Genomic DNA, 12,092 nt, shown 5'->3' with positions numbered 1-12,092 from the left:
AAAACACAAAGGTACTTCAAGATATCGATAAAAGAAAAAAAAGGCCATAAATAGCAATTCTCGACAATAGTAATAACATGCTAAGCAATCAATATAGAAAGCGTACCGAGAGGGCGTTCACGAGTTTACCGAGGTTCATTATAGAAAATATGTTGCATATCAATGATACGAAGAAGATAGCAAGCATGGATTCAGCATCATCATACTCAATTATCATCGTGTTCGATTATCCTTATGGATGGATCATGTTGAACTGGAACCGGGATAGCTGCTGGGGGATGGTAGAGATAACGGGCCCGTATCTCTGAAACAAATTAAAAACGATGATTTATGAAGAATGACCGCAACTTTATCATCGACTCGAGAATATACATATGCAGTAGCACATCTCAATTGCATTTGGCATATTGACGCACCTGAACATTGTCATAAAGTTCAAACAATGGAACGGCGAGAAGCTTCAAGTTTTTTGGCACAGCAAAGTACTCCCTCTCGGACAGATGAACAAGGAAAAGTTTCTTGCATTCCTGCAGCATCATCATTATAGTTAAGGCACGGGTTACGCCTGTAAGACGTGTTTGGTTGGGGGTTTTCTAAAATTTATCCTACAATTCACTACCCACCCCCCCCTCCCAAAAAAAAAAAGTTCAAAGTTCGGCAGTAAGGGTACATGAATGTATGTACATACCTTAGGCTTTTTAATGTGTGGCGGACAGTAAGGGTACATGATTGTTTCAAAGTTCGGTCTCCACCACATAGCCACACACTCACCGATCTGCCAAAAATTTAGGTTCTCATAGTTAGCATTGTGAACATAAAGATTTGACTGCACATTTCGAGCGAGCAAACGGACAATTCATGTTTATATGCTTACAAGCAGTATATCTCACGACAGTAAATAAGCTTTGACACCACAACTTTGATAGGATAACATTTGAAAGCTCCGGTTTCTCCAATATAGCTTCAGATTTTTATTTTATTTTATTTGAAAATTTAGTAAATTCTCTACATGAAAAATACAAGTAATGCATCGTCTATTACCTGCCAATTTGGCTGTAGAGATGGCGAATTAGCCGCAAGTTTGCTAGACAGCTTCCTTCTCAATCCCTCAATTTCTGCAAAAAATTAGATAAAACAGTCACCACATAATCGAAAAGATTAAAATGAATAAAAGCTATCATACCATTCTCTCCTGGTTTCAACCTGCCGCCTGGAAGTTTACAAAATGTGTTTCCAATTTGCAAAAGAAGAATATGGGGGTGATTATGCTCTTGCACCTGAGGAATTCGAAGAGAACAGTGAATCCATTAACTCTCCAAAACTTTGCAGTTTGCTCCAATCAAGCCAAAATTAATTGAATTCACCACGCATTGCAATAAACTCTTTCAATTTGAAAGTCATCATGATCAATGGATCAATTCGCAATTTATATTCAATCAAAAAAGAAACAGTTTTTTACATCCAACACAAGGCTTTGTTCACGTGTGATTTTATCCCTGCTTTTTTTTACTATTCGATCTACCCTTTTTTCTCCAAAAAATTAGCTCCAATGGCTCATTTTCCGTTAAAAAATCACATCGAACAATAATTTCCAAAACAAAAATAAAAACTCCTTATTATTATAAATAAATAAACATCGCCAAAAACAAAAAATACTTTTGAAACACAACAAAACACCGATGAATATCAAGATACACATCTTAACTCCAGACCAGAAGTTTAATGTAGGAATTCCACTAGCACAGAGGCAATAACCAGAATGAACATATATATCCATACATATACATACATACAAATATATATATATATAACAAGCATTGAATTCAATAGCCTACATGATATGTTCTTTCCACATTGATAGGTTTCATTCCACAGACTTCACTGGAACAGAAAATGAAAAGCATCGAACACTCACATCTAACAATACCGTAGATTCATAACAAACATAGCTAATTTACCTTGAATAATCAATCATTATCATGCTGAAAGCAAGGGGAAATTTGGGGAATCGGAAGAACAACAAAATCACTTACCAATAAAATCCCCTCGACACTAGTCCTCATTCCTTCCTTCATGTAGCTGCCGTCAAAATACCAAAACAAAGCTCAGAAATTAAACCAAAAATAGATATAAATCAAACCAAAGGACCTAAATTGAGATCAAGCGACAAACCCTAGACAGAAAGTTAGAATTTGATCGACCGCCATGCATATCAAACTAAAACCAGAAATTAAGCCAAAATAGAAGAGATTCCACATACTTCACTTTCATCCGAGCAAGGCGATCGGCGACGGAGGTATCCTTCTCCAATTTGGGCTCCTTGGTGCCGAAAGTGTAGCTCGAAAGAGGGTATGTGTTCACCACCTGCGACCCGACCATCGTTCTCTTCTTCTCCTTCTCTGGATCCCAATTCAGTCGAACTCTTCTTCTCCTCTCCTCTGTAGCCGCAGAGCTCTCTGGTCGAGCGGGGGAAGAGGGCAGAATGTTCTCAAGTCTCACCGGAGGAAATCGTGTTTTAATTGGAGGAACCGGACAAAGAAACACTGTAGAGACATACCTAGTTGGGCCATATTTGGGCCCTACTCATCGGGCCTATATTTTTAAGAATATAAGCTATGTTTATATATACATTTTAATTTTTTTTTATTATTTTTTAAAATTTTCTAAATTTCGAAACATAAATAGTCTAGTATATATTTTTTCTTATATGAATTTCTAATCGAAACATGTTGAATGATAATTGTATAATTATTATTAACTATTAATATTCAATTCTGGTGTAGTTAAAAATCTATAGGTGTTTTCAGTGGCATAAATTTTTCAATTTTTACTAATTAAACTCTACATTTTCGGAAAATCACAAAAATATTATATCAAATATTATATAATATATTTTAAATAAAATAATCGATGAATATAATATTTTATATTTTAAACATAACCAATAGCCTCAGTTCCCTCGCTTTTCTCTCGTGTTTCCGGCAAAATCTCGTTGCCGGGAATAGCTCTATTCGATCACGTCGACAGATCTCGATCAATGCTGCCGACGTTTTGATGGGTCTTGAAGCTTCAAGTCATTCTATTACTACCATGCATAATCTAGAAGAACAAACACGGACAATGGGTTACCTTTGAATTTTTTGTCACGCGTGTAAGCTCATTCGATGGTTCATTATGTCGATTTCCGGCATCCAGACGAGGCTGCAATGAGTAAAGCAGTACGTAAGAACAAAGCATCCCAATTCCAAAAACAAAACATCGAAAAGGAACATCTAAAGAATCACCAAAGCAAATCTAACCTCCTCGCTATCGGCATTTAGGCTTTTATACTTTCGATATTGATTGCTTAGAGTCAATTTTACCTCTTAAAGACGAGCATTCCGGTCCTAAAAATATTATCCACCTATGCTACTAATCCCGGCTCTTTTCCATATCCCTTTCTCCTCCATCAATCTCCTCGCCCTTTGGGAATCCGACCATCGACCCATAGAAGCAAGCATGTTCGATAAAAGCACATGAACTCCCGACTCTTTCGGATTCAACTCGTCAGCAATTCGCACAATCCCCTCTGCAAAATTAATATCGCCCCTTTCTTTGTACCCGGCGAGCAAAGCTCCCCATACTGCAGTATCTGGTTCGTCCTGCATCTCCTTCATCAGCACTTGGGCTTCTTCCAAATGATCATTTCTGCAGAGAAGGTCGATCATAGAACAAAAATGCTCGAGCTTTGGCCTCGTTGATGTATCTGTTTTCATATCTTCGAATATTTCTTGCCCTTCCTTCACTAAACCTCCATGGCTGCAAGCGAAAAGCGCCGCCAAATAAGTGTGTTCGTTTGGAGTCAAATCGCTTCTTTTCTGCATCAGACGGAACATTTTAATTGCTTCCGATGTTCTTCCGTGAAGGCCTAAACATTTGATCATTACATTGTACGAGAAAACATCTTTGTCGCCAATCTTGATAAATATCGTAAAACTTGTGTCGATATCTCCACAGCTTGCGTACATTTCTACCAAAGCAGTGCCGACAATTACACCCATCTTAGCCCAATCTCCGATCAATCTATGCACCCATTTCCCCGACTGGAGCTCGTTCAAGCTCGAACACGCCGTCAGCGCCGCAACAAATGTGAAAGAATCCGCCTGCACGTCGCGTTTCTGCATCTCGACAAAGAGATCCATCGTCTCGCGAAACTTCCCTATCCGATTATAACTTGACATCATGCAATTCCAAGAAACCACATTCTTATCAGGCATTTTGTCGAACACTATCCTTGCTGTTACAATGTCTCCTGCGCCGGCATACGCCTGGACCATTGTAGTCCAAGAAACCACATTCTTCTCCGGCATACACTCGAACATATTCCGGGCATTCGCTATGTCCCCGGCTTTAGCATAGCCGGAGATCATAGTATTCCAAGATACCGAATCTCTTTCAGGCATTTCATCGAACACCTTCCTCCCATTCGTCAAATCCCCTGTACTCATGTATTTCCAAACCATTTTATTCCACAATTCAACTGTTCTATCTTCCACGCCATCAAAAATCCTTCTAACATCATCCAAGCCCTCGTTTTCCCTCGATCTAAACTTTAATGACTCAGCCATTTTCACATACAAATCAAACAGAGCATTGCCGACTGAAAAGACATTCTCGAAACCTGATGTTATAACTCGGCAATGCACCTTCTTGCCAGCTCTAAAATCTCTTAATTTCATGCAGGAGTTCAACAGGTATGGGTATGTGAAGTTATTTGGTGTTAGACCTCTCACAGTCATTTCATCGAACAGAAATAAACAATTCTCACAGGGGCCATTATAGGCGTAGCCTCTGATCATGGCATTCCATAAGGTGACGTCGGAGCTGAATAATTCCTGCATTTTCTGGAAGATCAGCAACGGATACTCCATTTCCCCGAATTCAGTGGTGCGCCGGAGGAACTTTAGTCGAATTTCGTGGACTTGATTTAGAGATGCAGTGATGAGTAGGGCATGGATCTGCTTCAACTGCCTGAGTGTGCATTGCTGCAAATGATTCACAATTTTGGAGCTGTTGATCATGATTCGACGAGCACAAAATTTGATCAGATCGAATCTATCCAATATTGATTGGCTAAGATACTATCGATCGGATCATTCATTATCCAAACTAGCAAAGATGTTGGGCACCAGATTATGTCCAGATATTTGAACTATTGGATACTTCATATAATCAAATAGTTCAAAATGAAATCCAAGTCAAAACAATTCGCAGCTGAACTATCCGAAATTTTGGTATCTGAAGCAATGCCAACCCTAACATTACCTATAGACTTTCAAGATCAGTGACGGATACTTGAAAGGACACTTGATGTAACACAAGCCTTCAAAACACGAAAGAAAACGATAAAACGAAGATGTCCTGTCTAGGAGAACGACGTCGATGACCGGAGAAGAAAATTACGACGAATCCAGAAGAAGATGATGATGACGTTAGGAAAGGTTCCAGATGAATTTAGGGTTTCGAATTGAAATTGGAATTTGTCCGGCGAGTTTAGTGCAAAAAATAAAAATAATAAAAATTGGAATTTATTGCAAAAAAATTATTAAAATAATTATAAAAAGTTAATAGGAAAATTTTAAAAAATTAATAATATATATTTACTTCAAATTTAAATGAATTTTAAAAGTTCTAAAAATTATAAAAATATTTTACATAAAAAAAAAATAAAATTACGTAGTATATAATATAAATATATATAAAATATATTATTGTAGTATATAATTAATCTAAAGAAGTTTATAAAAAAAATAAGATTTTAATATATGAGTAAAATTTTACAATTGAAACTACTTTTCATTACAATTCATATCCAATTATATTTATCTAAATATATTTATATTTAATAATCTAAAAATGTGTTCAATTCATAATTTCAAGTTAAAATCAACTATTATCAAAATATTATTTAAATAAAAATTAAATTTCAATATATGATAAATAGTAAAAAGAAAATTAAAAATAAAAACTCCAAATCATAACATTTCAACTTACAGATGGCTCTTACATTTCATCTCTAATACTGGCTACGAACAGCCTCAGCTCCCTCGCTTTTCTGGCGTGCTCCGGCGACGCGCCGACGTCGGAATCGGTCAAATCGATCACGTCGACGGACCTCGCCCGATGCCGCCGACATTCCGGCGGCGGACTGATGAGATCGATGACCTCTGTTTCCGAAGAAGAAGCTTCCTTACAGATGCCGTCTTCGCCATCCTGGCCACCGGAGAAATTATGAATGTGTCGGCTTTGAAGGGCCCGGTCGATTCCGGCGACAGGCGACAGGATCTTCGTTGAAGATAATACTCCGAAACTAATAGCATTAGTCGCCGTCGTCCGAGCTTGATCAATGTCGAGAAGCAGTTCTTGAAGCTTTTTATCGAGTTCCTTCATCTCGACCTCTTTCGTTTTCGCTCGTGGTTTGCGCGCGGGTTTCTGTTTCCGAGCCTTTCTTTCAAAGAATTCGACAATCTTTTCGGGACAAGCACTGCAAAAAATAACGAGCAAAACGGGCGTTTCTTTTGAGTCTCTACAACTCTACGTTTCCCAAAAATATATATATTTTTTCTATCATAAAACATCAAATCAAAAATTATCGAAATAAAAATTGAAAGACGGTACCTTTCTATAAGATCGGCTGGAACCACGGATGATTCGAGGCCATCCATGGCTTCCCAAGAAACCTCGAAGTAGTCCCGACCCTGGATTTTCCGTTGCTTGACGATGCTAGAAACAGGGCATTTGACCGGCATCTGCATGAGCGAGCAAAAACTTTTACATACTATCGAAAATTCGGAGTAGGAGAAAATGTGGTGAGCGATCTTCGTACCTCTTCAATGGGAAGATTAAGCTGTAATGCAGATGATGAGGAACGAAGGTTAGCGAATCGCCTTAAGTTTCTTTCAGCGATCTTTGGAAGAATGTACTCATCTAAACAAAGAATCGAGAGTAGTGTTATTCATTGAATATGTATATGCATCGTGAAATTTGGCATAAAGATATCTAACCTGTCTTTTCGGGAGGCCACTCGAAAAACTTTGCGCAAATCTGATGGAGCTCGGAGCGATCAAATGGATAGAGAGCAAGAACCCTATACGAAAGAATGAAGCAAGAACATGAGAACAATTTAGTCGTAAAAAGAGTGACACTTTTAGTTACTAGCGATTTCTGATGCGCCGTAGACCTGTGCACGGCGACTGAGTCTGCTGAATGGCATTTAGGCCTCAGGTATGCATCGATCACTTGCAAAAACGGATTATCTGTTGGCAAATCATGTTCACGTCCTAAAATAATAAGTTACAACTCAGTTATTTTTTTAACATTATGTATCGAAGTTCAACAAAACTCGAAAAACTTGAGAAGAAATGGCAAGTCTCCAGTTGGTTCTAACTCACCTTTAACTTTTCTACGGTGATCAGCGTCGTTTTCTTTATTATCATGTGTTGAATTATGACTCCTTTTTGAGCCTTTTTGCTTCTTTGTAATTGACAAGCCCTCGGAGACAAACCGTTGAAGAACAGATGAGTCGCCAATGGCTTTCACGATCTGACAAGCCGACTCCTGCATCGAAAAAAATGAAGTGCGATGTACTTGAGAAACGATAAGTCACTGAATGCTATACAGAAATTTTCATTTCATCTCATATTACCGGGCCAAATCCGCGGACGCCTTGCGAATAATCACTGCCTAGAAGCACAGCAAGAGTAATCTGAAATATATGAAATCGAAAAGCACATTGTGTGTTTACAGAGAGTGGAATACACCAAATTATACACTCAATCTATCCAAATAACCGGAAAATTGATTCCCCAAATTGCCGTTGTTGCTAATTACAGTTTGGAAGTTCATGTAGCCACATGATTATTCGTGTCGTCAAAAACTATCATAGACTAAAAAACTTGCTGAAAACTCGACAAATATGGCAATGATCGAACAAATAGAAAATACCATATGAAGTAAAAATAAGAACTTGCTGAAAACATTCATTGTTTCGATGAACAAGTTTGAGAAGATTACCAATGAATTCCTGCCAAACCCAAGCTTCGCCTCGATATCGTCCATTTCATAACATACAACATATCCGCCATCCGCTAAAAATCAGAAAACTGCATCACCATATGCATATAAACATAAAAGAGTAGGGGGGGGGGGGAGGGGGGGAGAGTGTAAAGGTAAAAGAACTTCACAAACTCACCCAGACATATATCCCGATAAACTGTTCTTGCGCCAAATAAGAACACATCAGAATCTAAAGTGAAACATCCGTCCTGATGATTGCCGTAATTACAAAAAGAAAATGAAAATTGCAGCGTCGACTATCAGTCCCATGAGACAAGTAAATTTGAAAACAAGCATTTCATATATCATCAGAATATATCGATACAAAATAGGAGCTTCAACTTACACACAATGATTCTGAGTTTAAGAATGCACATTGAGCTTCAGCCTCTTCGATCCTGAGTGAATAGATAATGTGTCAAATTTCATTTATTTCGATTACGGAGAATTTAGAATGCTCATTCTGAATCAAACTTCTCTTTATCAGTGTACTAGTATGAGAAAGCGAGAAATGAACAAAAGGTAAATGTTTCGAACAAAGACAAATAGATATGACCTGAAGCAAACAAAAATTACAATCGAAGAGCGATCTTCAACTCACTCTTAAAGCCATTGTTGCCGATTCTAACAATTTGCAATAATATATACAAATTCTTACCATCACAGCCATATGTCCTTTTTTATTATTATTATTTTCATCAATTCCATCCAAATGTATACATACCATATTATAGTAAAAACAATCTCATGCTAATATCAAAATACCATTTAATTTTTAATTAAATTACAAAGATACCATTATATGGTTTTACAAATGTATACATACCATATTATAGTAAAAGCGATCTCACGCTAATATCAATATATTTTTTTATTTTTACATAAATTACAAATATACTATTACACTTGTTATTATTTTATACATAAAGTACAAAGAGACAAAATCGATGGTTAAATCTACTAGTTTTGTATGTAAATTGAACATGGACAATAAGTTACCCATCTAAGCACGGAATACCAAGGGCACCGCCGAGAAGCTTGGCATCTTTTATCATGCAGGAAAATTCAGATCCCATATTTCTTTTGACCGATGATACATTTTGTTGATTTCCAGCATCGCGATGAGGCTGCAACGAGTAAAGAAGTAGGTCAGAATAAACTATAAAGCATCACGATTTTAAAAATAAAGTATTGATAATGTGGAAAGGCACATCTAAAGAATGATCAGAGCAAATCTAACCTCACTACCAGCATTTAGTCGGCGCCTATAAGTAGACACTTTTATAGCAGGTATCGACCCATCTAGACAGCCAACACTAGGTCTGTAAGTCACGGAAAATTTACTGAACATAAAACACTTCAACAAAAATTTCTATAAGATACATTGCAGAAAGGCTTCCATGTAAGATATATTGCCTTGGTGGGGTTTGTTTGTGTTTTCGATATTGTTTTGGCACTGTGGAATCGACATAAATATATTTTTTTTCTTTCCCTAAAAAATATAACATTCATTACCTATTTTCCATTAAAAAAGCATTACAACTAACAAAAGTGTATTTCTCTATCTAAAATGTTATATCATAAACTTATTTTCTATTCAAAACATTTCGTATCCAAAACTGCCGAAAACACAAACGAACACACCTAGCTTCAAGACTTTTGAGATTTTGAAGCATTCAAATTGAAGCCATTTGAAAAAAAAAAAAAAAAATTGTTGAATTCAATGGCTTGAGTGCTTGTTTCACATCATACTTTTTTCATTTTGCAATGATCTACTAGAAAGCAATGCATTTATAGAGTCGAAAACACTAAACAACAGAATAAATAAGCCCCAACTAAAAATAATTGCAAATTTTTTAAAAAAGAATGCCCAAAAAGTAGAACCTCATCGATTTGAAGACCTAAACAATCTCGGAAGAAAAAAAAAGAATACCGTACATACCATACATCATGAAAGTATGGTGAAATTTTATTTCCTTTCAATAATCCATTCTGAATGCAAAACATTATGGCCATAAAAAATGAAAAAATAAAACCCTCTTTCACTCAATTTAAGATAGGATTACCAACTTACATCGACACTTCTGTAATTTTTTATACTATTCACCAAGAATGACTTCTCCAAAAAAATAAACATCAAACCAAATTCCAGTGTTATTATTCTCAAAATTTTCCCAACTCCATAATTCCAAAACTTCTATTTAAATCCAGCCAGAAATTAAAGAACTAGGGTTTAGCAGGGTACCAGTAACGAAGATGAGGCTGCAATTCAAAGCGATTAGAGCTCTAAGGCGATGGAACAGACTCTTCAGATAGAGCTTTTCTTTAACCACACAATGAGATTTATTCGCATTGCAGAGTTGAACTATCCAACACGACAGATCCACACACACTCGCTTGTTCCTAATCGATCATCCAAAAGCAAAATGGAGCAACAATTATTTCGAACTGTTCACAAAATAATAACAATGGCAACGAATCGAAACCCTAAAATGAAACTGACTCACCGGAGATGGTGAAGAGGAAGCCGTTTCTTGCAAGATTCCAGAATATCCCAAAGATTCTTCACCCCCATTTTTCAAAAAACGACGATCCAAGCCATCGGAGAGACACGAAGATGTTCTTGTTGCCCTCTGATTGAAAGCGCAAACCCTAATTTTGCAGCAGTAGCGTCGAGGAACGGATTGGTCCGAGCAGTTGGTGAGCTCAGGAACACGAGTTTCGTTAGGGTTTGGGTTCAGACATTTTTTCAAATTTAAAAAATGACTTCAAACGGAACTCCCCGCCCGCGATGGTTGTTGGTATGTAGCCCGATCCGGATCCGTTTAAGGTTGGGCCCAACAGTGGGCTTGTATGGCTAAATTGGACTCGATTGATTGGGTCGGGCCGGGTTGTATGTTAGATTGTTGCATTCAGCGGTGCTTAAGATGTTAATTAAAACTAGTAAGTACACAAGCTAAATAGTTTTTTGAATAAATAAATAAATAATTGATTAATTTTTTTTCTTTATAATTATTTTAGACAAATTGTTATCTTATTTTTGGAGTGATAGATTTATTATTTATACTTTATTAAATAATAATCAATTTGTCATTATTTCTTTTATATATTATATCATATTTTTATCTATCATTTAATAATTTTTATAATATCTTTATTTTTTTACATATTCTATTTTATATAGTTATACATATTCTATTTTATATAGTTATTTTTATTTTTTAATATTAGAGTAAAAAACAAAATGATATTGGTGGTGAGTTTAGTACAATTTTAATTTTGATTTTACTGTTTCAAATTTGTTTTCTCTATCTATTTTCATTAATCATATTGCTCTAAAATTTAATTTTATATTAAAAAATCACGTCAATACATATTTAGTCAAAAAAAAAAATTCAATTCAAAATTTTATTATTTAAAATCAAAATACTACAAATAAACACATTAATATAAGAATGAAGAAAATAATCAGACTTTCATTCAACATTTTTCAACGACACAATTTTCATAAATATTGTTAAAAAAATATAAGGATACACACATTAATAAAATATATATTATCCATTCATAAAAAATCAATCGTTCAACAAAAAATATAATTTTTTATATCACCAATGCTATATATTATTGAAGCGGTGAATATGCATGACTATATATAATTATTTTATAAAATATTATATAAATTTAAACTCTAATTCAAATCAGTCGAACAAGCAAATGCATATATAATTTTATCTTTCAAAAAGTGATATATAATATGTAATTATATATATGAGTTATATTGTAAAAATAAATTAAAATTGGGGTGTAATTTATATAAAAAAAACTTATATAAAATAATATAAAAGAAGAATATACAGAGAATATACGTTTTAGAGTGAAAATTGAAGTTTATAGTTAGAGTAAAATTACTGTAGATTAATTGCATTTTTTTTTATTATAGATTTGTTAGACCATTTTTATTACTGAAGTTTATAGTTAGAGTGAAAATTGAAGTT

The 12,092-nt window shown here is 35.4% G+C and overlaps 3 protein-coding genes across 5 annotated transcripts; all 3 read right to left on the bottom strand.

Annotated features, from left to right (window-relative positions):
- Positions 1 to 2,506, bottom strand: LOC127256286 (pre-mRNA cleavage factor Im 25 kDa subunit 2). Its single transcript, XM_051282203.1, has 7 exons — positions 2,261 to 2,506; positions 2,034 to 2,079; positions 1,184 to 1,277; positions 1,042 to 1,115; positions 689 to 775; positions 417 to 527; positions 1 to 304 (listed from the first exon to the last, which is right to left on the bottom strand). The coding sequence occupies exons 1-7, from the start codon at positions 2,377 to 2,379 to the stop codon at positions 233 to 235; spliced, it is 603 nt and encodes a 200-aa protein (XP_051138160.1). The 5' UTR covers positions 2,380 to 2,506; the 3' UTR covers positions 1 to 232.
- Positions 2,507 to 2,648: 142 nt separating this feature from the next.
- Positions 2,649 to 5,516, bottom strand: LOC127256285 (pentatricopeptide repeat-containing protein At3g29230-like). Of its 2 annotated transcripts, none has more exons than XR_007839829.1 (2): positions 3,300 to 5,516; positions 2,649 to 3,201 (listed from the first exon to the last, which is right to left on the bottom strand). XR_007839829.1 is itself a non-coding variant. In XM_051282202.1 (2 exons), exon 1 carries the CDS (start codon positions 5,058 to 5,060, stop codon positions 3,396 to 3,398), a length of 1,665 nt encoding a protein of 554 aa, XP_051138159.1. In that variant the 5' UTR covers positions 5,061 to 5,516; the 3' UTR covers positions 2,649 to 3,201; positions 3,363 to 3,395. The 2 variants fall into 2 exon arrangements, 1 of the variants encoding a protein (XP_051138159.1); XM_051282202.1 differs by having other exon boundaries at positions 3,363 to 5,516.
- LOC127256284 (single-strand DNA endonuclease 1) lies at positions 4,933 to 10,829 on the bottom strand. 2 transcript variants are annotated; one of them, XM_051282199.1, is made up of 15 exons: positions 10,602 to 10,829; positions 10,340 to 10,497; positions 9,335 to 9,396; positions 9,094 to 9,221; positions 8,441 to 8,492; positions 8,231 to 8,303; positions 8,053 to 8,126; positions 7,685 to 7,744; positions 7,431 to 7,596; positions 7,220 to 7,319; positions 7,044 to 7,126; positions 6,866 to 6,966; positions 6,658 to 6,788; positions 6,047 to 6,523; positions 4,933 to 5,024 (listed from the first exon to the last, which is right to left on the bottom strand). In XM_051282199.1, the coding sequence occupies exons 1-15, from the start codon at positions 10,667 to 10,669 to the stop codon at positions 5,003 to 5,005; spliced, it is 1,755 nt and encodes a 584-aa protein (XP_051138156.1). In that variant the 5' UTR covers positions 10,670 to 10,829; the 3' UTR covers positions 4,933 to 5,002. The 2 variants fall into 2 exon arrangements, with proteins under 2 accessions (XP_051138156.1, XP_051138157.1); XM_051282200.1 differs by having other exon boundaries at positions 7,220 to 7,295.
- Positions 10,830 to 12,092: the final 1,263 nt, after the last annotated feature.

Source organism: Andrographis paniculata, unplaced genomic scaffold (assembly GCF_009805555.1).
Source record: "Andrographis paniculata isolate CXL003 unplaced genomic scaffold, ASM980555v1 Contig55END, whole genome shotgun sequence".
Classification (NCBI taxonomy): domain Eukaryota; kingdom Viridiplantae; phylum Streptophyta; class Magnoliopsida; order Lamiales; family Acanthaceae; genus Andrographis; species Andrographis paniculata.
This window is presented reverse-complemented; position numbering and strand designations above follow the sequence as displayed.

Bases quoted from the DNA above. Each gene is read 5' to 3' on its own strand.
- LOC127256286 (XM_051282203.1), bottom strand. From the start codon at position 2,379: ATGGTCGGGTCGCAGGTGGTGAACACATACCCTCTTTCGAGCTACACT. The intron at 2,080-2,260 runs GTATGTGGAATC...TTTTGACGGCAG, and splicing joins CTTGCTCGGATGAAAGTGAA to CTACATGAAGGAAGGAATGA. The intron at 528-688 runs GTATGTACATAC...ATGATGCTGCAG, and splicing joins CACACATTAAAAAGCCTAAG to GAATGCAAGAAACTTTTCCT.
- LOC127256285 (XM_051282202.1), bottom strand. From the start codon at position 5,060: ATGATCAACAGCTCCAAAATTGTGAATCATTTGCAGCAATGCACACTC.
- LOC127256284 (XM_051282199.1), bottom strand. From the start codon at position 10,669: ATGGGGGTGAAGAATCTTTGGGATATTCTGGAATCTTGCAAGAAACGG. The intron at 10,498-10,601 runs GTGAGTCAGTTT...ATGATCGATTAG, and splicing joins CTTCCTCTTCACCATCTCCG to GAACAAGCGAGTGTGTGTGG. The intron at 5,025-6,046 runs GTAAGAGCCATC...AATCATTTGCAG, and splicing joins GCCAGTATTAGAGATGAAAT to CAATGCACACTCAGGCAGTT.